The sequence below is a fragment of the Cibotium barometz genome, chromosome 22 (assembly GCF_041138505.1).
Source record: "Cibotium barometz isolate CiBa-2024 chromosome 22, ASM4113850v1, whole genome shotgun sequence".
NCBI lineage: Eukaryota > Viridiplantae > Streptophyta > Polypodiopsida > Cyatheales > Cibotiaceae > Cibotium > Cibotium barometz.
In genome coordinates this window covers 37,799,074-37,824,254 of record NC_141067.1, presented here as the reverse complement: position 1 = coordinate 37,824,254, position 25,181 = coordinate 37,799,074, and the positions used below count along the sequence as shown (strand labels likewise).

The following is a 25,181-nucleotide window of genomic DNA, read 5'->3' as shown; positions in this document are numbered from 1 at the left end:
GCACGAACATAAAGAAGTGCTCCTTCTGCTCCCTTGCGGATAGCTCGTCTGGCCTAGAGATGCGAAATCAATGGGATGCCAAGAATGCTTCTATCCCCACGAATCATGACAGGCTCAGGAAAACCTTTACAGATAGTAAAAGTGTCCTGCCCCCAGTCGGGAATAGGCTCATACTAACGGAACCATTGAATTCCTAAGAGCATGTCACACCCCAACAGAGGCGAGACAATGAAATCTCGTTGGAATGAGGCCTTCTGAATGTCAAAGGCAAATTGTTGTGCCTTCTGAGAAATGTGGCTGCGGAGACCAGGTGTGAACCCGTCCACATCCAGATGATATGGGACTAATGCGAACTGTGAACCGAATGTTGGGATCCAATCCACGAATGAATTGCTCCATCTTGGCTTGGGCAGATAGCCCTAACTGCTGTGCTAAAGTAATAACCTTGCCAAAAAACTGAAGCAATGGGGATCCGTTCTGTCTGAGTCCATAGAACTCATCTCCCAGACCGGTCATGTACTGGGCAAGGTCACCGCGAAACGTTTCACTATCGAAACGAAATGATGCTGAAACGATTTATTTTGGAACAAAATGTTTCAACACTAGGTAGGTGGACAATGAAACGTTGGACTGAAACGATCATATACATAAAATGTGAAGGTACTGGCCAATAGTTATAAGATGATATTAGCATATTTGTCATCAATAAACAAAGAAGACATACAAAAGAGAAGAGAAAAGAACAAATAGGACGAAACAAGGAAAAAGAGAATTATAAAAGCTAAAAAGCACACAAAATCACAACCTTTTTCCCCATATGAAACGATATGGTTTCAATGTGCGCATGAAACGTTTCAACACTAAAACGTGAAACAAGTTTCAAAGCCACCGAAACGAGTTTCATGGTGACCATGGTACTAGGGCGAGAGGAATCTGGTCTTCAAGTCATGGACAAAGGTATCCCAGCTAAAAGCTGTGACACCCCCGGAAGACTTACAAGCACGGCAGTTTATCGAGCAATTGTTTAGACTGTACGGATTACCGCAAGACATAGTCAGTGATAGGGACTCTAAGTTTACGAGTGATTTTTGGAAACTTGTTTTTGAGAAGTTGGAAACAACTTTGAATTTGAGTTCCTCATATCATCCTCAATCTGATGGCCAGACTGAAAGAGTGAATCAGATTTTGGAGGATATGCTTCGAGCATATGTATCCAAAAAGCAGAGTTCATGGGAGGATTATCTTCCTATGTTAGAATTTGCATATAACAGTATTAAGCATACAAGTACAGGTTTTAGTTCTTACATGCTTATGTATGGTTTTCAACCTCACCTGTTATAGTAGGATTCTCAGGACTTCAGCATGATGCAGCACGTAATTTTTTTGCAAGATATGCAAGAAATGTTACAAGTTGCGAAGGAATCTATTAGAAGTGCTCAAGATCGAGACAGATTTTATTCTAATAGACATCGTTCACCCAGAGAGGTCTCTTAAGGAACGATGGTGTATTTGCGAGTTCCGAAAGATTCCGAGACTTTACGGATAGGTCGATCTCCGAAATTATCCCCTAGATACTGTGGACCATTTCATATTACACGACAGATTGGTTCAGTTACATATGAACTGGATTTGCCTTCTCATGTGAAAGTGTTAGAAGTCATCTCCTGTCTAGATTTATACACCAGGGCCTTTGTTGTGGGTGTGCCCGCCCTTATGAGGTGTTTTATCATTTTTCCTCACTCCCCGTATTTTTCCCCTATTTTTTCCATTTTTTCTGAGGCTTGGGAGGGCTGCCAGAGGGTGCCAAGAGCAGTACAGTGCTGGCCGACTGGGTGTTTATCAGTCGTGGGCACTCTTGCTGCTGGCCGTTTGGTTTTGATCAGTTTTGGGCACCAGATTGCTGGGCGACTGCATTTATGCAGTCGTGGACTTTTTTATCAGTCGTGGGCTTTTCCTTATGCTGGCCGACTGCCCTCTAGGGGGGTATATATAGGTCCTCAGCCCCCATACCTCATTTGTATCATATCTCGGGATCTTCTTGTGTATATAGAGCAGAGTTACACGCCTACATTTGTCTCTCTCTTGTGCTGTTTTTCTGCCTGCGTTTTTGCTCTCGTGTTCCCAGATTTGGTCGTCATCTCCGCTGCATATTCTGACATGGTATCAGAGCCCTAGGCTCTAGGAGATCTTGGGCGTTTTTCTGAGCAAGAGGGGGAGCAACAGGTTGCTGATCGGTGGACTGTTTCGGGCTGAACGGGAAGTGAAGGTGCAAGAGGAAGGCGGGCAGAGGGGCTGGACAGCCACTTGCATATTTTCTGATTTTCAGATTTTTCCCACCCACCTACCCTTTCAGGTTACTCTCCGAGATGGCAGATTTACTCGAGATGGCTGAGAAGCACGTGAAGATTCCGACTCTCCCCACGTTCCCAGTGGATCGTCAGTTGGACGGGTCCAATTATGGCATCTGGAAGGTCATGATGGAGTCAGTTTTGGAGTCATATGATCTTGCTGATTTTATTATCAAAGGGGTGCCAAGGCCTGATAAGGGCGGGCACACCCAAGTTTGGATATCATTTCCGCTGCATATTCCGAGAAGAAGCCTGATCCAGAACGAGAGAAGCTGAAGGCCGAAAGATCGTGTAATGATTGTGGCGAGAAAGGCCACTACTGGAGGAAGTGCCCCAAGCGGACAGGGAAGAGTGCTGATTCCTCAGCCTCAGCTGCGAAGACTCCGGCATTTGTGCACTTGGAGATGGTGGACTCCGATGCTTCATCATCTTCGAGCGAGGAGGCAGTTGGCTTCACCGCAAAGGATACCCGGGAATGGATTCTCGACAGTGGTGCTTCCAGGCACATGACTCCATCCCGTGACTTCTTCCTGGATCTGAAACGGCAGTCAGGTCGTATCTTTATTGGCGATAACTCCACTATTCCGATACATAGTGAGGGCCGGATGGAGATTATTCCCGACGGAAAGGGAGGCAAGCATGCTTCCCGTGTTCTTTATGTTCCTGCTCTGGGCTTTCATCTTTTGTCAGTGCATGAGGTATGCAAGACTGGCTTTCGGGTGGAATTTGAGGAGCATTCAGTTGCTCTGAGGGACCGTGAGACAGGCAAAGTTGTTTGGGAAGGCGGTGTGGAGAATGGCATCTACAAGCTCTCTGCACTCTCCTCACTGACAGGCTCTCAGGTCGGAGATTTGTGGCACTTTCGTTTTGGCCACTTAAATGTGGATGCTTTGCGGCGCGCCTTCCGGGACCAGATGGTGGTTGGCTTGCCAGATGTTGGTAGTAGGCAAGGACGCTGCAGTTCTTGCATACGTGGTAAGCAGCACAGGAAATCCTTTCCGAAGCAGGCTTCCAGGCGGGCTTCGAAACCTTTGGAGTTGATTCACACTGACTTGTGTGGACCACAGCAGATACCATCCTTGGGAGGATCTCTCTACTTCATGCTGCTTGTTGATGATTGTACCAGATTCACGTGGGTCTACTTTCTTTCACAGAAGGACCAGGCTTTTGCTCGGTTCAAGGATTGGCACGTGATGGTGGAGAAAGAGTCTGGATTTCAGGTCAAGACTCTCAGGGCTGACAAAGGAGGTGAATTCTCCTCGACTGTATTTTTCCGGTTTTGTGCAGATCATGGCATCAAGAGGGAATTGGCCAATACCGGATCGCCTTCGGAGAATGGAGTTGTTGAACGTAAGAACAGGACTGTGGTGGAGATGGCGAGGACCATGCTGGAGCATCGTGATCTTCCTCGTCCACTTTGGGGTGAGGCTGTGGCAACAGCTGTCCATACCATTAACCGCTCTCCGACGACTTCTGTACCCCTAATGACTCCATTTGAGGCATATTTTGGCAGGAAACCCGATGTCTCGCACTTCCGTGTCTTTGGGAGTGACGCGTTTGTACATATTCCGAAGAAGCAGAGGGGGAAGCTTGACTCCAAGTCCCGCAAGCTGGTATTTGTGGGGTATAACTCTCTTTCCAAGGGATACAGGTTGTATGATCCAGAGAGGAACGAGATTGTTGTCAGCCGGGATGTGGTCTTTGACGAGCATGTTCCAGCATCCACTGTCGAGGAGCCGCCACTTCTTGGAGATCCAGAGGAGTCTGATGATGATTCCCAGTCTACCACTCCAGTTGATCCACCTCAGTCATCACAGGAGGTTGAGCCCGCAGCTGGAGTTGAGCCCCCGCGACCAAAGGAGGCTCCACGATCTGTTCGAGTACCTAGGTGGTTGTTAGACACCCTTCGGGAGTCAGGTGTCACGGAGCTACCCTCCGAGTGGACCACAAAGGACGGCCCTCGAAGATCACATCGAGTCCGAGATAAAAGCAACACGGCGGAGCTTCTTCAGGTGAACTATGCTCTTATGTCTCGTATCATGCGGGATAAAGAGCCCACTTCCGTAAAGGAAGCCCTTTCACAGGATACTTGGAGGGAAGCCATGCAGGTGGAACTTGACGCCATCGAGAAGAACAACACTTGGGAGTTGGTACCGAGGCCATCGAAGCGGTCAGTCATTGGTGTCAAATGGGTCTTTAAGACCAAGTACGCGGTTGATGGGTCGGTGGACAAACACAAAGCCAGGCTCGTGGCTAAGGGTTATGCTCAGCGGCCAGGCATCGACTACGAGGATACCTTTGCACCGACAGCGCGGATGACCACGATTCGGACCGTTCTAGCCCTTGCTTCTTCTCAGAGAAGGCCCGTGTACCAGATGTGGGATCGTGTCAACGCCAGGGTCCGTTCGTTTATTTTCCTCGACTGCACACCACAGGTAATCAATCATGTGAAGCATATGACGCTGGCCAGAGGTATATGGCAGCATTTGGCCTCACTTTACAACAGGGTATCACCCATGAAGAGGATTTCCTTGGAAGTACAGATGCGGGTTATGAGCCCTGCAAAGTCGTCGACGATGCGGGAGCATATTAACAAGCTGCAGGCTCTTCAGCAGGAAGTTCTCCAGGCTGGGAAGGAGATATCGTCAGAGGACATGGCCATAACGTTGCTGTCACACTTGCCCTCTTCGTACTCAGCATTTTACTCGTCGTTGATTACCAGTGGCAGGCTCAGCACCATCACTTGGGAGGAGCTTGTGCCCATGGTCCTGGACCAGGAGGAACGATTCACGAACCCTCCTCAGGGTGGAGGTTCGGAGGCCTTTACTGGCCAACGGTCGAAAGGCCGTAACTCGGGCAAAGGGAAGGCTTCGTCGGAGAAGTCTTCTGAGAAGATGTCCGTTAGTGACCGCGAGAAACTGAAGGCAGAGAGGACCTGTAATGATTGTGGCGAGAAAGGCCACTACTGGAGGCAGTGTCCCAAGCGGAAGACCGAGAAGGGTGAAGACTCCTCAGCAATCATGAAGACTCCGGCTTTTGTGCACCTGGAGGTGATGGACACCAATGCTTCATTTTCTTCAAGCAGGGAGGAGATTGGAGGACTCTCCGCAAACAACGGATACTAGGGAGTGGATTCTCGATAGTGGTGCTTCCAGGCACATGACTCCTTCCCGTTCCGGTTTACAGGATCTCTGCAGGCTTTCTGGTCATATTCTTACTGGGGATACGTCCACTATCCCAGTTCACAGTGAGGGCAGGATGGAGATAGTTCCCGATGGCAGAGGGGGGAAGCATTCCTCCCAGGTGTTGTATGTTCCAGCACTTGGTTTTCATCTGTTGTCAGTGCATCAGGTTTGCAAGACTGGCGTACGGTTGGAGTTTGATGAGCATTTTGTTGCTCTCCGGGACAAAGCAACAGGCCAAGTGGTTTGGGAAGGTGGAGTGGAGAATGGAGTCTACAGGCTTTCAGCACTCTCTCTCCCAGGTCCTCAGGATTGTGATGAGTGGCAGTCTGGTAATGGCTACTCAAGTGTGGATACGCTGCAGGTACGAGCTTTCCGGGACTAGATGGTGGATAGCTTACCAGTAGATGGCAGCAGTTGGCAGGAACTTTCCAGTACTGAGGTTGGTAGTTCTTGTGTTCGTGAGTCAGAGGAAGCTGAACAGGTCACTTATGCTCTGATGTCTCGTAGTGTTCGGGACATAGAACCTCCAGTAGATGAGGATGTTCTTTCCACGGGGACCTTTCGGAAAGCCAGGCAGGTAGCAGGTGATTACTTGCAGAAGGAGGTGTTTTCTCCCGGCTTAGTGGTTCCGGATTCAGAGGGGGTGGTTGACAGGTTTCATCAGGTTTCCAGGACTTGCTTGTGCACCGTAACATGTGTTGATCCTTGTGAGCAGTGTGATGTCTCTTTGACTCAGAAGCTGTATGGTTCATTGATCTGGTTGATGGACACCAGATTGGACGGGAGCTTCCTGATGAGGCGGTTGAGCTCATGGTTGCAGATGTCTCTTCGGGAGGCAGGATTGCGTTTCCTGTGGTTTCTGCGGCATGCGAAGGATCATGGACTCTTGTACACAGGAGGGGGATTGTTGGATGGAGTCCGACTCCACGGTTGGAGTGACTCGGTTTGGGGAGGAGATCCGGACACGAGGGGATCTACTTCAGGCCCAGGAGCAGTTTTACGGAGCAGGAGGAGGTTACATTGCAGGTTTGGGCTTCCACTGGAGGAACCCATGGTCATCCAGAGGCACTTTGTTCATGAACAGATCGTTGCTGATGACATCTTGCTGGAGTTCTGTTCGACGGAGGACAGTACGGTGGACCTCTTCACGAAGTCGCTCTCTCAGGATTTGCTCAGGCGGCACCCCAGCTCCCAGTGGTTGGTTTCACAGCCAGGAGCTGAGAGGGGGTGTTAGAAGTCATCTCCTGTCTAGATTTATACACCAGGGCCTTTGTTGTGGTGTGCCCGCCCTTATGAGGTGTTTTATCATTTTTCCTCACTCCCCGTATTTTTCCCCTATTTTTTCCATTTTTTCTGAGGCTTGGGAGGGCTGCCAGAGGGTGCCAAGAGCAGTACAGTGCTGGCCGACTGGGTGTTTATCAGTCGTGGGCACTCTTGCTGCTGGCCGCCTTTGATCAGTTTTGGGCACCAGATTGCTGGCCGACTGCATTTATGCAATCGTGGACTTTTTTATCAGTCGTGGGCTTTTCCTTATGCTGGCCGACTGCCCTCTAGGGGGATATATATAGGTCCTCAGCCCCCATACCTCATTTGTATCATATCTCGGGATCTTCTTGTGTATATAGAGCAGAGTTACACGCCTACATTTGTCTCTCTCTTATGCTGTTTTTCTGCCTGCGTTTTTGCTCGTGTTCCCAGATTTGGTCGTCATCTCCGCTGCATATTCTGACAGAAAGTTCATCCTGTATTTCATGTCAGTAGACTTAAGGAAGTACTGGGTGGAACAGACCAGTTAGTTACTCCTCAAGAAATTATAGATGTCGAAGACATGACATTTGTTCTACACGAACCTGAAAAGATTCTTGGATTTCGTGAAAGAAGATTGCGTAATACGCTTATCACGGAATACAAGATCAAGTGGAAGGATCGTGTTGAGGACGCTACATGGGAGACATTGACTACTCTTCAGAGAGATTACCCTGGCTTCTTAGTGAGCTCAGGAGTGAGCTCTTAGAGGAAGGGGAGTATGTCATGTGCACAGTGTGTATCTACCGTGTGCTACACGCACACAAGACTAGCTTCAGAGTTTGGGGAAGCTTGGAGCTAGGCAGGTTGATTGGCGAGCTGAGTTAGGGATAGACTAACGGGCGGGCATCCAAGTATGGACGGGCGGGCACCCAAGTGTGGACGCCCGATGACCGGCCAAGAGCCTATAAAAGGGTGGCCAAGCTTAGTCATTAGGGATATAGAGTCTCGCGTGTCTTTGTGAGAGCTCTATGGTCAGGAGCCTGGATCTAGTGCAGACGTGCACCTGCTTCATGCAGCCGAGGCCGGTAGCAGTCTCGAGGCCCGCGAGGGTAGCTTCGTGGCGGTATGGGACGTCACGATGTAGAGATTGGTCGGTACGTCCATCTAGTTAGCTTAGCTCGTGGCTCGGTGGGGACAGCCAAGTTTGTGGGCTTGCCCACGGCTGTCATGGTTGGGAGGTGAGTCAGGCCTGCATCCCCTTCTTGTTTGTTTGGTTTGTTTGCAAGTTTCGAGTCTTGTACCAGGAGCGTTCTACGAGGAGATCCTATGGAGATTTGACATCATTTAGCAGTAAATCAGTTTATTCATCAATTTACTGCTCATTTTCCATTAGCTAGGATCACTTATGCTCAGGATAGAGTCCACGTAGTGGCTCCCCATCTCACTGGTGAGGCAATCACTTGGTCGCAGCATTGGTCTAATCTTTATACAGACGGTAAAAATCTAGCCATTTTTGTCGAGCGATCTACCACAACCCAAATAGAATCGTGGCCTTGATGTGTTCTTGGCAATCCGGTAATAAAATTCATGGAAATACTTTCCCATCTATTACCTGGGATTTGCAAAGAATGCAACAACCCAGCCTGTCTAAGGAGTTCAGCTTTATTTGCTTGACAAACTTGACACTTGAGACCATAATCTTCTACATACCCTTTCATCTTTGGCCAATAAAAAGTGTGTTTCTGTGTACCCCAGGATGTCCAGCAGAAGGGGCGTCGTGACACTCCTTAAGAATCTTGGACCTAATGTTCGAGATATGTGATACACAAATTTTGTCATTATGGAATAGTAAACCATTCGGAATCATCCACTGGCCTCCTGCAGCCTGAATGGTAGGCTGTTCAGTCATCAAGTCTTGGTCAATCAATGAGCTCCCATCCTGGATCTTCTACCAAAATGGACAAAAATAACTATCAGTCCTGCAAAGCTCTCTCAATGACTTAAATAAGTCAGTAGAAATCTCGATGAACGACAAAGTATTCACCTCTCTAATTCAACTAAGCGTATCTGCAACACTATTCATGGATCCTTTATGATGACGAATCTCAAAATCAAAATCTTGCATTAACTCAACCCAACGAGCTTTCCTTCCTCTCAAATCATCTGCATCACACACATACTTGATTGACTGATGATCAGTCAATACCACAAACTTGGAGCCATATAAATAATGTCTCCAAACCTTTAGAGCGTGAATCACAGCATAAAGCTCCTTCTCAAGGGTTGGCCAACGAGATTGAGTGTTGTCTAGCTTTTTACTTTCAAAAGCAACAGGTCTACCATCTTGAAATAGAGCAGCCCCGATGGCATAGTCACTGGCATCAGTTTCAAGAACATAAGGCCGACTAGGATCAGGTAATGCTAAGAAAGGTGCTTCCTTGACTTTATCTTTCAAAAGTTTGAAGGCCATATCCAAATCGTTATTCCAAGTGATAGGCTGATTTGACTTACGTCCATGACCTTTCAACAAGTCGGTCATCGGTAGTGTGAGCTGAGAGTACTCCCGCACAGATTTCCGAAGAAAAACAACAAAACCGAGAAAAGAACGAAGTTGTTTCACTATTCGCGGTATAGGCCAGTCCAGAATCTTCTAAACTCGATCATAGTCAATGCTCAATCCATCTCTAGTGATCTTGTGTCCCAAGTAATGATGTCTGTCATGAAAAACTCACATTTACTTAATTTAGCATATAGTCGATTCTGTCTTAAAATAGATAAGACAATCGTGAGGTGTCTAACATGATCCTCAAGAGTACGACTATATATCAAAATATCATCCAGGAACGCAACCACAAATTTTTCCAAATGTTCACGAAAAAGATCGTTCATCATTTGCTGGAAAGTGACTGGAGCATTGGTACACCCAAAAGGTAATACGAGAAACTCGTAAAGACCATACCTAGTCCGAAAGGCGGTTCTTTCGACATACCTTTTATGAATACGTATCTGGTGATAGCCAGTACGTAAATCTATCTTCGTGAAATATTTCGCTCTTAATAACCGGTCAATCAGGTCATCTGATCTAGGGAGAGGATAACGGTTCTTAATTGTCAACTTGTTCAATCTCTTGTAATCTATACACATTCTCCAGGAGATGTCCTTCTTTCTCCTGAGCAACACAGGTGCACCCCAAGGTGACGGATCTAGCCCATCCTCAAATAATCTTCGAGTTGTTTAGCCAACTCATCTTCCTCAGCTTGGCTCATCCTATAAGGTGGAATACTGATAGGATGAGCACCAGGGATCAAGTCAATACGATAATCTACTGCCCTTTCAGGTGGTAAACTCGATGGCAGTTCCTTAGGAAATACATCTTGAAACGAATCAAGTATCTTCTGTAATTCTTTGCTTTCAAATACACTTAATTCATTGACATCCATGGAAGGTATGAGAAATGAAGAAAGTGGAATCAATAAACAATGGAAAGCGGTATACAAAGAAGAATCCATTATATTTCCAACATCAACTGTATTTACAAGAGGTCCCTGAGAGGGATGTATAAAATCACCTAAAATACTATACTGGGTGTTCCTATGTTGAAAAGAAAAAATATGACTAGACCAATCTATCTGGACTTTAAGAGTCTTAAACCACTCAATCCTTAATAACAAGTCTACATGTTCTAGGTGCATAATATAGCATTCCAGAGTATCTTTGTAGTCCTGAATCCCGATTGGTAGCATCTCCACCTTTCGATCCCATACTTGCCTTCCCGCAGGTAGGCGTACCTCATAGGTATGATCGTTGGGTGTCGTATCACGACCCAATTTCTGCACAAGTTTATAGTTAACAAAGTTGTGTGAGCTGCCAGGGTCTAGAAGAATGTGGATTCTATGGCCATTCACTTCTCCATAAACTCGGAGAAGATCATGCAGAAAGTACAGTAACTGACGTACCTATCAAAGACAACTGGTTAGCTGCCTTTGGCTTGGTTCCTGCGTTCGTCTTTGCACTCTTTTGCTTCGGGCACTCATTACGCATGTGTCCTTTTTCTTCACAGATGAAACAACGGCCCTCCTTCTTGAGCTTCAAAGCCTTAAGGAGTCGTTTCTTCTTCGCTGGTGTCGAACTTGAATTCTTCGAAGATTAGTCCGAAGACTTTCCTTCAATCGTGTTAGCCATTGGTGCAGAGAACTTTCTTTTGTACTTGTTCCCCTGCTCGGTAACGGGTTTAGACTTGGAAGAGACCATTGTATCATCATAGATATGAGCTGAATGAATGGGCCGTCCAAAGTTTTGAACCTATAAACGGTATGAGTCGGATAAACCGGCTACGAAGAACCCCAAAAGAGTTGTGGGATCCATCTTCGTAGCTTTCATCTGCAAGTCTCTTAGGACGTAGACCTCATAAGTGAGGTGCTGCGAGATCATGGTCAAAGCTGTAAACCGGGCAACCACATCATAATCATCCTCTTTCTTGAGGAATTCTTTCTTGAAGACATCTTCAAATTGTGCCCAAGTCGTTGGCTTAGAGTTGAGTTCCTTCCACCAAAGCAAAGCTTTGCCTGAGAGGAAACCTGCTGCTAACTGGATCTTTTTCCCATCGTCATATGGATGGAACTGAAAATGGACTTACCACTTATGTAGCCAAGTGTCCACTATCTCCTTGGTACGCTGCTTTTGCTCACCCCTAAACTGTTCTGGAGTAATGTTGGGGCCTAAAGCAAAGGCCAAGGTATCCATACCCGAAAGAGTAGATAGGGTAGTGGTCAAAAGAGAGAGAGAGTTCTGCAACGCCTGCATCTGCGCGGCAATTTGTGCCTGACGTTCCGAAGAAGAAGCTTCGAGAGCAACTTTAAACTCTTGGAAATCTCCTTTCGACACATGATTGTCGAAAAGATCGGCATCGGTATCTTCTGTAGCCGGCAGGCCTTCGCATTCGATAAGGAGCTCCAACTCAGATTCTTGGGTCGACATCTTGAAGAGGGCAAGGGGAGAGAAATTCGATCTTGCACAAGAAAAGTGCTAGAGAACTTGAGAGCTTGAGAGCTTGAAAACTTGAGAGATGCGTGGTAAGAAGCCCGCTTAAGGAGAATATATAGGCTTCCCCAAAAGCAATCTTGAGCTTTTGCTTTTGTGTTTATATATATATATATATAGATAGATATATATATATATATATATATATATTCTGTTTTCTTAAAAAAAAACAGCTTTAAGCTTTAAATGGGTCTTTAAACCTTTTAATAAGGTTTAATCCAAAAAACGAAAGCAAAGCGTATGTTTTTTTTTTTTTCCAATAAAAACAAAAACTAAATTCGAACGCTGGTATGCTTTCGTGTTTTTTCTGTGCCCACCTGAAAATAGCGCCACCTGCCGCCTGCGTGGCCTGAAGTCGCCTGCGTGGGACTGAAGTCGCTGACGCCTGCATGGGAGTGAAGTGCCGTCTGCGCAAAGGCGTGGCTGCCTGCGCACGGCTGCTTGTCCACGCTACACGCTTGCGCACAAGCTTTGCCGCCTGCCTGCGCTGCGTAGGCTTGGCCGCCTGCCTGCGTACGGAGCCTGCCTGCCTGCCTGCCTGTGCACTAGAGATGCCAGCCTATATGCCTGCGCCCAGTGCCTGCGTGCAAGTCCCGGCCAGCAGTACCCTACGCATACAACAGCCAGCGATCCTCTCTCTCGATCTCTCTCTCGATCTCTCTCTCTTTCTCTTACAACAATAGCCGATTGGCTTTTTTGCTTTTTTTTCTCTCTCTCAACAGTTCATACGACTGCAAAACACATCTAACCTTCTTCTTGTTAAACAAATCAACCCTACTAGACCACTTTCTCCATCATCACGGGTCTCTTCGATGAAAAAGCAACATACTAATCTGAAAAAACAGCAGTATGCATAGAAAAAACAGCAAGCTTCTTGAACTCATACCTTATCTTCTCTACCTACCGACTTGCTCGTTCACGAGGCATGCTCTGATACCACTGTCAAATCGCCATAGGATCTCCTCGTAGAACGCTCCTCGTACAAGACTCGAAACCTGCAAACAAACCAAACAAATAAGAAGGGGGTGCAGGCCCGACTCACCTCCCAACCATGACAGCCGTGGGCAAGCCCACAGACTTGGCTGTCCCCACCGAGCCACGAGCTGAGCTAACTAGATGGACGTACCGACCAATCTCTACCTCGTGACGTCCCATACTGCCACGAAGCTACCCTTGTGGGCCTCGAGACTGCTGCCAGCCTCGGCTGCATGAATCAGGTGCACGTCTGCACTAGATCCAGGCTCCTGACCATAGAGCTCTCACAAAGACACGCGAGACTCTATATCCCTAATGACTAACCTTGGCCACCCTTTTATAGGCTCTTGGCCGGTCATCGGGCGTCCACACTTGGACGCCCGCTCGTCCATACTTGGATGCCCGCCCGTTAGTCTATCCCTAACTCAGCTCGCCAATCAGCCTGCCTAGCTCCAAGCTTCCCCAAACCTCGAAGCTAGTCTTGTGTGCATGTAGCACACGGTAGATACACACTGTGCACATGACAAATGATCACACTTACCATCATACTTACTGAAATTAGGTTGACTGCGAATGACGGTAGTTGATACTGCGGACTACTGGTTGGTGGCACCTGAGGCGAGGGGTGCTAAAGAGAGGTGCTGGTATCTAAGATGAATGGCCTCCTTTTCCCTTTGGTGCTCGAGTAACATATGTTCTCGATCGAGCTCTCGTTAGTGCTCCCGAGCGGCGAGTTCAACCTGACGCCGGTCTTCGTCGATCCTGCGTTGGGCTTCCTTATAGTCCCGTCTTTCTGCTTTTTCTTGTTGTTTTCTTGCTTCTGCTTCTGCTTTTTCTTCTCTCCTTCGGGACTCGTCTTCTCTTCTTTGTTGTTTCATCTAAAAGAAGAGGGACATGTAGTCGGGAGCTGTTGGAGGCGAAGGAGGACGTGTTGCTGCTGCCATGGTTGTCACGGTACGAAAATACGATACCGTACAATACGATACCGTACGGGAATTTTTGGTAGGATATGAAATTTTCGGATACCGTATGATAAAATAAAATACGGTTTTTATTTTTTACACTTACAACCTATGGAGCTTCAAGCTTGAATGTGAGGGAAGGTTGGGAGGAGAGGAGTCTACAGTGCTTGAGAAACCAGAACATGGATATGTGTCTCTCCCAGTTGGATCTCCCGATTGTCTCCAAAAAAGAACCTGGATGGGTAATGCAATACAAAAGGTCTCCCAGTGTAGCGTTTATGACTAAGGGACCGTCCTTGCACAAATACGAGGAGTGCATCTAGGGTGATAAGTTTAGGGACTCCTCTCTAGATCAAAATGGCCATGTCCAAATCTTCTCCCTCGTACATAACTTGAGAATCTAATTGTCTAGCCTACCTATACCAGGGATCCCCAAGTGATGTAGCAAGATTCTCTCATCCTACCAATCAAGTGTACACTACCAGTCTACCTCGCCAGATTTTTTAGGTCTCTCAACAACCCCATATGGAATATTGAGTGGACACAAAAGTTGCGAAGTATTGCGAGCATTTGGGATCTTCGTAAAGCAGGTTGCAGGATGTATATGCTCATGTAATGTTTCACAATGATGGTAATCATGTATATGCCAAGAATGGTTGATGTATGTATGCTATTTTGATAGTGAATTGGTTCCGTATACACGTGCCCGTTTGTGACAAATTACCAATTGAAGGCCCCCCTATCCCGTTACCGAGATAATATTTGCTTTATTATCTTTAAAGAGACTGACGGTGTGACGACGATAAGCCAAACACAAGACCTCTGAAGAGCAAGTGTTGGGTTGACCTGTGCACTGCTGTAGAAGCACCAAAGATGTCCAATCTTGAGCCTATGCACTCTTTCCGATGGAATGAGGGAGGGATGCAAAGCTAGGGCTAAGAGAGGGGCTGTTTGGGACTGTTCTAGACTGAGTATGAATGCTGTAAATGAATATGAATGCTGTGTTTTACCTTCACCAAGTGGCTGGAGCAAAACGATGAATGGATGAATGCTGAAAACTGTATGGATGCAGAAAACACAAGGCTGAATGCTGGCTAAATCCTGAAACTGCTGCGTTTTGCTGATGCAGGGGCTGAATGCTCATGCGTTGATGCGCCTAGGGTTGTAGGAGGAAAATGCTGAGAGAAGGCGGCTGAAACTGCAATCGCTTATGCTCCTAGTGCTGAGGATGATAAGCGCTTGAAGGCTCCTTTGCTGAATATGATTGAATGACTAAATGATTATGCAAAGCCTCTATTTATATGGACAAGATGTGCCAGTCGGCTGGCTACAGTGCTGGCCGACTGCACACGTCCAAATAAAATGTCTAAATGATGTATAAAATGCTGGGAAAAATACCAGATAAATCCTGGATGCTATCTGAGGTTCCTGCAATGGTCTAGATGCTATGCATGAATGCTATGCAATATGGAGGATGCTTTCTGATGCAAACCCTAAGGCTTCTACTAACTGTATATGCATGAATGCATCTCTTTAAGTGGGTTAAGGGACTTAGACTGACTGACTGACTATGGCTGAGATTGACCTACATAGCTCGTGCCTGACTTATCCTGGACTGAGGATTACAATGGGGTCACGGCGTACGACAATTATCATCCTAAATAGAACTAATACCATACAAATGTTGCACTCCTGATGATGAGCCAGTTTGTCACCATGCACTACAGTGCAGAGAGTGCATGTGACACCCTCACCTGATGCTAGGCCGCTTTTGCTGCTTGGTCTCCTGCTAGCTACCGATTGTGCAGCTTGAAGGCTGTGAGAATATGATGAAGCAGAAGCACATAGAGATCACACAAGAGAGAGTAGATAGCCAAGAGAGATCCAACACTTGAGCCAAGAACTGAAAAGTATTGAATGAATAATGAAGGCACAATGGTCATGCTCATGGATAGCAGTTGGCCAGTAGCAAAAGGTGCACAACTGTAGCAAAAGTGATAAATGCCTAAAAATAAGCTATAAAATAGTGAAAAAATATGGAAAAAATCCCTAATGACAACAAATAAATATCTGGATAAAAAGGGGTATAAAATGGAGTAAAAGAGAGCTGGAGATGACATGTCCAACACCACCTCTCAGCTCCAGCACGAGGTCCGATTCCCATAACAACTCACAACAGGAATCCAAATAAGCACGGTACTCAACCTCAGTAGAAAATCCAACACGGCTGAATTTGCAGCTTCACTTTGGCCATCCGTTTGGGGATGATAAACTGATGAAAACTCAAGTTTAGTGCCCATATTATCAAATAAAGCCCTCCAGAAGAGACTCGTAGTCCTGGGATCTCTATCCCCAACAATGGATTTAGGCATACCATGCTGTTTGAAAATGTTAGCAAGAAAAAGCTTTACCATACGATCAACTTTAATGGTTTTCTTGACAGGCAAGAAATGAGCTTGCTTGCTAAACCTATCCACAATGGTCCAAATAGCATCATTCCCATGCTGGGATCTAGGCAAGTCCATAATAAAATCCATAGTAATACTTTCCCAAGGTTGCGAGGGAATAGGCAATGGCTGAAGCAAACCTGGAGCTTTTTGCCTGTCAAATTTCACCTTTTGGCAAGTAATACATGCACGTACATATGCCTCAATGTCTTTACGCATGCTTGGCCAAAAGAAATCTCTCTCAATCATGCGTGTAGTGGGCATGATACCTCTATGACCAGCATAAGGTGGAGCGTGACATTCCTCCATAACCTTTGGACGCAAATCCTTCACCACACATAGGCAGTTATCCTTCATAAGATAACCCTCGTTGATAACATAAAAGGCATGTGAGTGACCAGCCATCAAATCAGTCCATATATGGCAAAAATCAGCATCCAAATGGTACAAATCTCGCATAGCAGATAAGTCCCCATGAGAGGCCACTGAAACTGCAGCCACATAAGGCCTCCTGGATAATGCATCTGCCACCACATTTTTCTTTCCCAGAGTATGCACAATCTGAAAATGAAACATGGAAAGAAAGTTTGCCATTTTCATCCACTTCTCCGAAAGCTTTGTTTGAGATAGAAAGTATCTCAAGCTTTGATGATCTGTCTTGACTACAAATTCAGCCCCAAGAAGATAATGTTTCCATATCTTTAACGCATGAATTACAGCCAAGAGCTCTTTCTCATAGATATTCATATGAAGCTCAGCATCATGCAAACGACGGCTCTCATATGCAACTGCATGCCCTTCTTGATTTAGGACAGCCCCTATACAATCGCCACAAGCATCACATTCTACTACGAATGACCTCCACATTTTGATGACTTGGTACAATGCTATCCCGAACAAAAACCAAGTACACAGAAAGACTCTTTTTCATTGCTTTATTAATCTGGATGTGAGATACAAGTGGGATGGAATCCCCTTCCTTGCCGGCATCAATGAAATGCATGCGACCTCTATGCATAAAAGAAATCATGTTGGTCTTGTACTCTTTGCGGGACTCAAGCCTATGATGCCATGGCTTGCCCAGCAATACATCACATCCATTAAGTGGTGCAACTAAGAAATGTTCATTATCAAGGTAACCCTGGATATGTATGCGCAACTTCCCTATTAGTGGGGTAGCCTGCACCTCTTTACCAACAAAGGCAGCTTCTGCTTCAAACTGAGGTCCCATGTTCTCAACCTCAATACCCAAGGCAGCTGCCGTTTTTGAGTAGAGATAAAGTTATCGGTTGCACAATCATCAAACATGAATAAGGCGGGCTAATCCTTGATTTGACCCCATGCTTTGCATACCATCTGCTCTTTTGCATCATGTTTTGTGTTTCCCTGCACATCGGGAACTGCATGCACATTAGCCTTAGTTTGCTTGTCCTCATGCTTTGGTTTGCGGTCAGGGCATTGTCGAAACATGTGTTTTTTGCTGCCACAAGAAAAACATTTTCCCTCCTTGGCATATTACTCCCTTTGCTCGGGAGTCAAGCCAAATTTGTTCTTCTTTGGCCCATGATCTTTAGATGAGGTATTTTCAGCTTTACCTCCCTTCTGGGTCTCCCGGAAGTTCTTTTTAGGTGGCTGTCCACCTTTTTGCAGATTGGGGACAACCTTATCTTTACCCTTTGAACCGCCTTGATCTTGCTTAATTTTGAGCACCAATTGCTCCGTAGGAAGAGCAGAGGCTGTAAGCTGTTGCAAAGTATGTTTCGGGTACAATTCAATGCCCGAACGATAAGCTGGTTGCAATCCGGAGCCAGACTTCCTCTTTCTTTCATCCTCAGTGATTTGCATAAAAGGAGTTACCTCAAGCAACACTTTCCAAAACTTATTGACATACTATTGCACACTTTCATTATCTCTTTGCTCAAGTCTATCCCACTTTTGGATGAGAGTTTGCTCCGCATTAGGTGGCAAGAATTGAGCATAAAATATGTCAAACTCTTTCCAGGTGCAAATGGGGTCTTTGGTGATCTTTTCAGTGATCCACCAATGAGCAGCGGTCCCCTTCAAGAACATTCTAGCATGGCGTACTTTAGACTTCTCAGTAAAGTCCTCATCGCTAAAAGCAATGTCAAACTGTGCCACAAATGCTAACACTTTTGAAGCATCATGCTCTCCATGAAAAACATCAAACTTAACGGACTTGTCACCTGCTTTAAATTCCTTGAGCTTTTCTGGCATGAGGCTCATGGTCCTCTCTTTTTCTTTTCCCTTTATCCAACGACGCAACCCTATTTGCATGGACTCCATGGGCCATCATGGAAGTTTCATGAAGCACAGTGGCATGTGCTCCACGAACCTGAGAATCAGATGCATGTGACCTTCCTGCATAAGGCAATGTCTCTCCATGAGACAACCCAGTAGGCAAAGCTCTTCTAGTGGCTGACCTGTCACCCCTTCCATGGGATACATGTCTTGAATGCATGTGACCATCATGCCCTCCATGAGCACTAGCATACATATACCTGTCAGCCTTTGTGCCTTGTGGAGAAGATGCATGACGAGAGGTGACTGTCACCTCTTCCCTTTGCATAAATGACCTCAACCTTTGAGATGCGGGATCTCCATGCTTCAGGCGAAGTGGATTTCTGAATTTCAGCTCTCCATCTTCCCCCTCTTTGATGTCACCTTTGCGGAGGAGGTAGGAAAGTGCCAACTCCCTTGGCTTCTTGCCCACTTCCCGTGCCATGGATTCAAAAGTCACGTCTACCATTGCATCGGCTTTCCTTGCTTCAATGGCACTTTGCACATGGGGATCTTCATGCAAAAATTTCAGCTCTTGCTCTTGTGCCTGCAAAAGCTTTCTCATATGCTCCAATTCAGCCCTCATTGCATCAGACTCTTCTTCTTGCATGACTGTCTTTTCTCGAGACAGTTGTCCCCTTGAATCACTATCATTTACCCTCTCAAGGGGCTTGTGCCTTCCCTGTAAAGCATTAGAACCACGTGAGGCACTTGATGGGCCCCTCGAATTAGGCACTTCCAAAGGGTTGCCTTGGCTGTCCATTGTGTTAAGTGTGCTAGAAGCAGGGTGTCCAATACACAGGTTTGTTTCCCCACTAAGAAGAGGAAAATAACCGTGCTTTGATACCAATGAAACCGATCCCGTCAAGTGGGAATAGACTCCGTTGGACACCCACACGCGTAATAGCACAACTTAAATATCACAATTTGAATGGACAACTTAATAACAACTGAAAATTGAAATGAAATGAAATGTTGATCAATGGACACTAGCACTGGGGCCGGAACGGGCCGACCCCCCCTCAATATATGATATATTATTGGGAGTATTTAAAAGATACAATGCTCCATGGGTTCAATGAACCAGATGATGTTGTTGGATATGATAATTCAATTATGAAGATTGATCAAAACATATTCAAGGTGGATCAAAGCTTGTACAAAACATCATGAATATGAGGGATAAAAACTGGTGTATGCATAAAATTGCTTTGAGATTAACACAAGAAGACACTAACTATGATTAGGCATGAACCAAACTTACATAATCACTTGATCACGACTTGTATCTTATTTAGAGACTCCTCTACCCTATTTTTGGTTGCATGAGTTGCATGAACCATATGCACCAACCATTTGTAGGCTTTACATACCAACCACTGACCACTAGCCTAACAACCACACATTAAATTGGACTAAGGAGTTGGGATTACATTTATCCAACAATCCCCCCTTAAGACCAACTTCTTATAAGAACATGAACCAAGTCTAACATACCTCCTTGACACAATGAGTAAGAGTCTCCCCTTAACAACAACATAGGGTGGTGTACTCTCCTCTACAACTCGTCAAGTTGGAACAACATAAGTCTTGACTCAACCACATACATGACATAAGTCTTGACTCAACCACATACATGACATAATTTAAAAAGCATACTCATCATCTACATCTTTTATACTAAGACTAGAACAAAGATTTGTTTCTTCCTGTTAGTTGACTTCTTCAACCACATGTGCCTTTGCTAGCTTTTGATCTTTTTGGTAGCACTTTGAGGATGGATGATTCGTCTTTCCACAATACTCACAAGGATGTTTGGAGAAACAATCCTGAGCAAGATGATTTGTACGACCACAAATAGTACACTTCTTCTTTGCCGATGTTGAAGTAATAGCATATGCATAAGGATCTAACACATCCTTTGTAATCTTCTTGTCTTCTTCCTACAAAGAATTTATAATACTTTTCAAAGAAGGGACTGGCTCCTTCTCTTTAAGTACCGTCACAATTTGTCTAAAGCTTGAAGGTAAGCTTTTAAGCAAAATAGCAATAGCATCTTCTTCAGGAAGAGGAGACTCAATATAAACCAATTGTGTCATTAAACTCTTCAACCTGTTAATCACAACTGTTAAATTTTCATTACTCTCCATGGTTGGATCAAAGAGTTGCATCTTCAAACTGATCTTGGAATGCTTTGCCTTTGCACCAAAAGTACGTTCTAATAATTCCTAAGCTTCCATAGCTGACTCAACATTATCAATATAATGAATAAAATCATCTTCTAAAGCAGTAATAATAATACCAAGTGCTTGCTCATCTTTTGCTTGAAGTGCAGCCGTTGTAGCTATTGTAACTGCAGAAATACCTGCTTCATCATCAGAAAGTGGCTTGACCGTACTCCACAGATTTTTCTTCATGAGGTAGCCCTTCACCTTGATTTGCCAGGTATGAAACCCAGTTCCGTTGAATTTGTCGGAAAATTTGGAGCGCATGATGATGAAATATAATGCTTGATGTTGATAACTTGCTCATATAGATGATTTAAGCCCAAATAATAAAAATATCATCAATATAAATCAAAATAATAATCACCATGTTGTTGGAGCAAAAAGGACAGAAAACAGGCGACTGGAAAAACGCGTCGTACAGCTGCTCCGGTGAACCAAATACTTCAAGATTTGGTATGCTGAATCCTCACATAATGGACTTGAAGCACCTAAGAGGAATTAGGCTAATTCGTAGAGACGGCGTTGAATGAATCGTATTAGCAGAAAACGGGCTGTTGTGATAGCGATGAGAAATTCGCGAAGTAGCGATGAAATTGGACTGTGAGCTGCATTTTAGGGCAAGCGTGGGAGCAAAGCAACAAGCCTACATCAAAATATTGGGATATAATCACCTCAGATGCAAGCATGGAAGCAATCTACAGCATGCTGTCCAAACAGAGAAAAACTGGCTATGGTGATTAAGAGATAGATTAGGATTTTTGCTAATCAACTAAACCTAATTGGGTCATGCTCTGATACCAAATGTTGAATATGATAATTCAATTATGAAGATTGATCAAAACATATTCAAGGTGGATCAAAGCTTGTACAAAACATCATGAATATGAGGGACAAAAACTGGTGTATGCAAAAAATTGCTTTGAGATTAACACAAGAAGATACTAATTATGATTAGACATGAACCAAACTTACATAATCACTTGATCACGACTTGTATCTTATTTAGAGACACCTCTACCCTATTTTTGGTTGCATGAGTTGCATGAACCATATGCACCAACCATTTGTAGGCTTTACACACCAACCACTGACCACTAGCCTAACAACCACACATTAAATTGGACTAAGGAGTTGGGATTACATTTATCCAACAGATGTCCATGTACAATTAAGATGAATACAGTTACCAAACAAGAGACTCGAAGTAGACGTTCGAAGAAGAGCAACCCACTTGAGTAGTCGAGTCTCTACGGTCCTATGCCTTCACTGGAATCCACGGAGAGCGCCCCACTGGTGTTCCAGGACCACGCACAAACAGGCACTCCCGTACTAACGCCTGGCTCTCCCGATCTCGACACCCATGGACCGTGGTTCTCCAGAAGCTTGGACTACCCGACACCGAACGGGTGTTAGCAATAGAGAGTATCCCTTATCAGATTTACATCAAAGTCCTTTACTTAAATCTCAATCCACTTACTTGTAGCTTGCTAGTGGAAGACAAATACCCGAGGCGTATAAGTGCAACTGCTAGAGTTGGACACCAAGGCGCAGCAGCCTACTGGCAAGAAGGAAGAGTACGTAGCCGCCTGGAGGTCTGAGTGCAGCCGCTTGCTAAATGGAGAGGAGGCCTGGGCGCAGCCACCTGTGGAGGTCTGGGGGCGCAGCCGCCTGTGGAAGAGGCGCAGCCGCCTGTAGAGCCACTTGTAGAGGAGAGCGCAACCGTCTGAGAGGAGGAGGGCGCAGCCGCCTGCAAGGGGAGGAGCGCAGCCACCAGCAAGGGGTGCGCAGCGGCCTGAGGAAGGCGCAGCCGCCTGAGGAGGGCAGAAGAAGCCTGGCCGCAGCCGCCTGTGGAGTGGCGCAGCCGCCTGCAGAGTGTGTAGCCGCCTCTGGAGAGAGAGAGAGAGAGCAGCCACCTGCAAGGGGAGGAGCGCAGCCGCCTGTAGCCGCCTGCAAAGTGGAGAGGAGGATGATAGGATGTCGCCTCCACAGTCGTCCCCAAGCTGGTGAGATGGTCGCTCCTTTGTAGGTGTTGGAGAGAGAGCACACGTCCAACAGCTGGCCGGCCCCCCTAGCTTGCATGGAGGCGGCCAGTTCCAAGGTGGGGGGTGGGTAGGTGGCCATGCACCCACCCCACACATAAAAGGTTCCCTTTACCCTTCATAATTAAAACGTGGGTGCCCAAAAATGGGTGCCCACCCTACCAAGGACATCAAGTAAGATTTGGGGAGGGTGTCCACTCATTAATGAGTGTGAACCTGCAACCTTATAAAAACAAAGGTTAAAAAGAATGCTACAAAATAAACAAGTGCAATACACTTACCACCTGTTCACACGCAACAAAACTCGTTAGAAGACAGAGCAAACTTCACGACTCACTGGTAGTCCCACCACAGTATCTTCCTTGCCAACAATAATTGTAGAAGCTCCTGAATCTGGTCTTTATCTGGCCATAGGATTAGCCATGGCATGTCTTGCACATGACATGCCACAAATAAGATCTATGCAGTCATCCTTTGGCCTCTAAAGGGGTAACTCACCTGCAAAAAATCTTTACTTGCATGCAAGAAATTCAACCTATCTTGATTTAAATTATCAACATGTACATTTTCATGTTCTACATTATCACATGCAAATACCCAGTATGAGCAAAGAGGCTTTTTCACTACCTTATTGACTTGAATATGACTTACAACTAGTATAGTATCACTATGAGTGCCGGCATCAATCACATGCTCACAGCCTCAATGCACTAAAGTACTTAAATATTAGTACAAAGGTTGACAATGAAAGCTATGTGGAGAAAGAGATAGACTGCTAAGGGGACCTCTTAAACCCATCATAATGCATGTGCATGTGTGTGCGTGTTCACGTGATATACACACACAGAATAGCCTCAGAAAAAAAAAACTTAAGCCCCTTCTTTTGCAAAGGCATGCCAAAAAGGAGAAGCAGTTTGTTAGAGATGAGAGTCCTTACAGCTGCAATGCTGTACTTATCCCGCAGTGCCATGCACAACGCTAGCATCAGGGCTGTTTTTCTGCAGTAGTTGGCATCCCAATTCAAACCTTATAAGTCAGCACAATGGTAGATTTCCCTTCTAAACCTTGGGTTAAACCTTAGCCAAGCCAGAAAAATGCTATCACAAAAACCTAAATAGGAAAATGCGAAAAACAGAAAGAAGGAAGCCTTGAAAACTCAGGAGAGGCCTTCAAAAAACTTACCCACTTCCAACTGGCCCACCGATGCCAACAGTAAAAGCGCGCTCTACAAAATCACGGTTGGCAAGTCGTTGGGCTCTTCTAGTGAAGTACCCCGGTGAATCTAAAGGTTCATGAGTGTGGGGAGCTAAGCCATCATGTGAATGGTAGAGCTTTCCATCTTTACCAGTCCAGTAGCCATCAGGGTCCGTGCCTCTGAGACAAAAAGCAAGGGGAATTTTGCAAGTCAGCTAGTCCCAGTATGGATTCTGCTCGGCATTTTGCTCGGCCCACAACAAACAGGAAAGCAGAAACCACACAACATATAAGAAGAGAGGAGAGAGCATACTCGTGGTGGTGGTGGTGCTCGTGATCATGATCATGATCATGGCCGTCGTGGCCATGGTCATCATGCTGGTGATTGTGGCCGTGGCCGTGGCCGTGGCCGTGGTCATCATGCTGGTGGTGAGAGGCCTTCTCCATATCTTTCTCCACAGAAACCTCGCTGCTAAAACGCCGCAAAAGGCATTTATTCATAAATGTGCATATTACTCTTTTTTGGTACATACTATATGCAGCCCATTTAACTAAGGTACCTTACTACTACAACCCAAGCGAATAATGTAATAATATAATATATATTGGGTCCCATACGTTTTTTTTATATTAATTAATTAGAGAGGGCGAATTGAAGATTTTTAACCTTAGTATAGTTGAATGATGTGAAAATGTTTTGACATGTGGCAATGCGAGGGCCCAAGCTCTCGAATTATCTAGCAACAGCAAAGGGAGGCTTTCTCAAATATTCTGGCTGACATTGCATAATGTATAAGAGAGGGAGACGTAGGGACAGATGCGAGCCTAAGAGGGAGGGAGAGATGAGCGCAGAGAGAGAGGGAGGAGGGGGGGGTGTTTGTGAGCCTGAAAGAGAGGGAGAGAGAGCATGAAGAGAGAAAGCGGGTGGGTGAGCCTGAGAGAGGGAGAGAGAGCACAAAAAGAGAGAGATGACAAGCGAGCTTGAGGAGCGAAGAGAGAGAACCGAGAGAGTGAAGAGAGAGAACATGAAGATAAGAACCTTAAATGATTCAGGTTGAAACCTCGAAACCCGAAAATCCCAAATAAATCTATTGCCTTTTAATGATATCATTGATTAATTAGTGCCTGTTGGGCACTAATTAATTAATGAGAGCTAAGCTTGAATATGTGACTATAATTAGGATGCCGGGTGATCCTCCCACACTAGATGATCCTTT

General features: G+C 45.6%; 1 protein-coding gene across 1 annotated transcript in view; it reads right to left on the bottom strand.

Moving 5' to 3' along the window:
* LOC147626580 (urease accessory protein G-like) overlaps positions 1–24,468 on the bottom strand; it is a 31,759-nt gene extending 7,291 nt beyond the window's left edge. The window contains exons 1-3 of the mRNA XM_086816635.1: positions 24,278–24,468; positions 23,953–24,144; positions 23,708–23,768 (exon numbers count right to left, since the gene is read on the bottom strand). Coding sequence (XP_086672761.1) covers positions 23,708–23,768; positions 23,953–24,144; positions 24,278–24,465 — 441 coding nt within the window. The 5' untranslated portion in view covers positions 24,466–24,468. The remainder of the gene's footprint in view (positions 1–23,707; positions 23,769–23,952; positions 24,145–24,277) is intronic.
* Between the last annotated feature and the right edge of the window lie 713 nt (positions 24,469–25,181).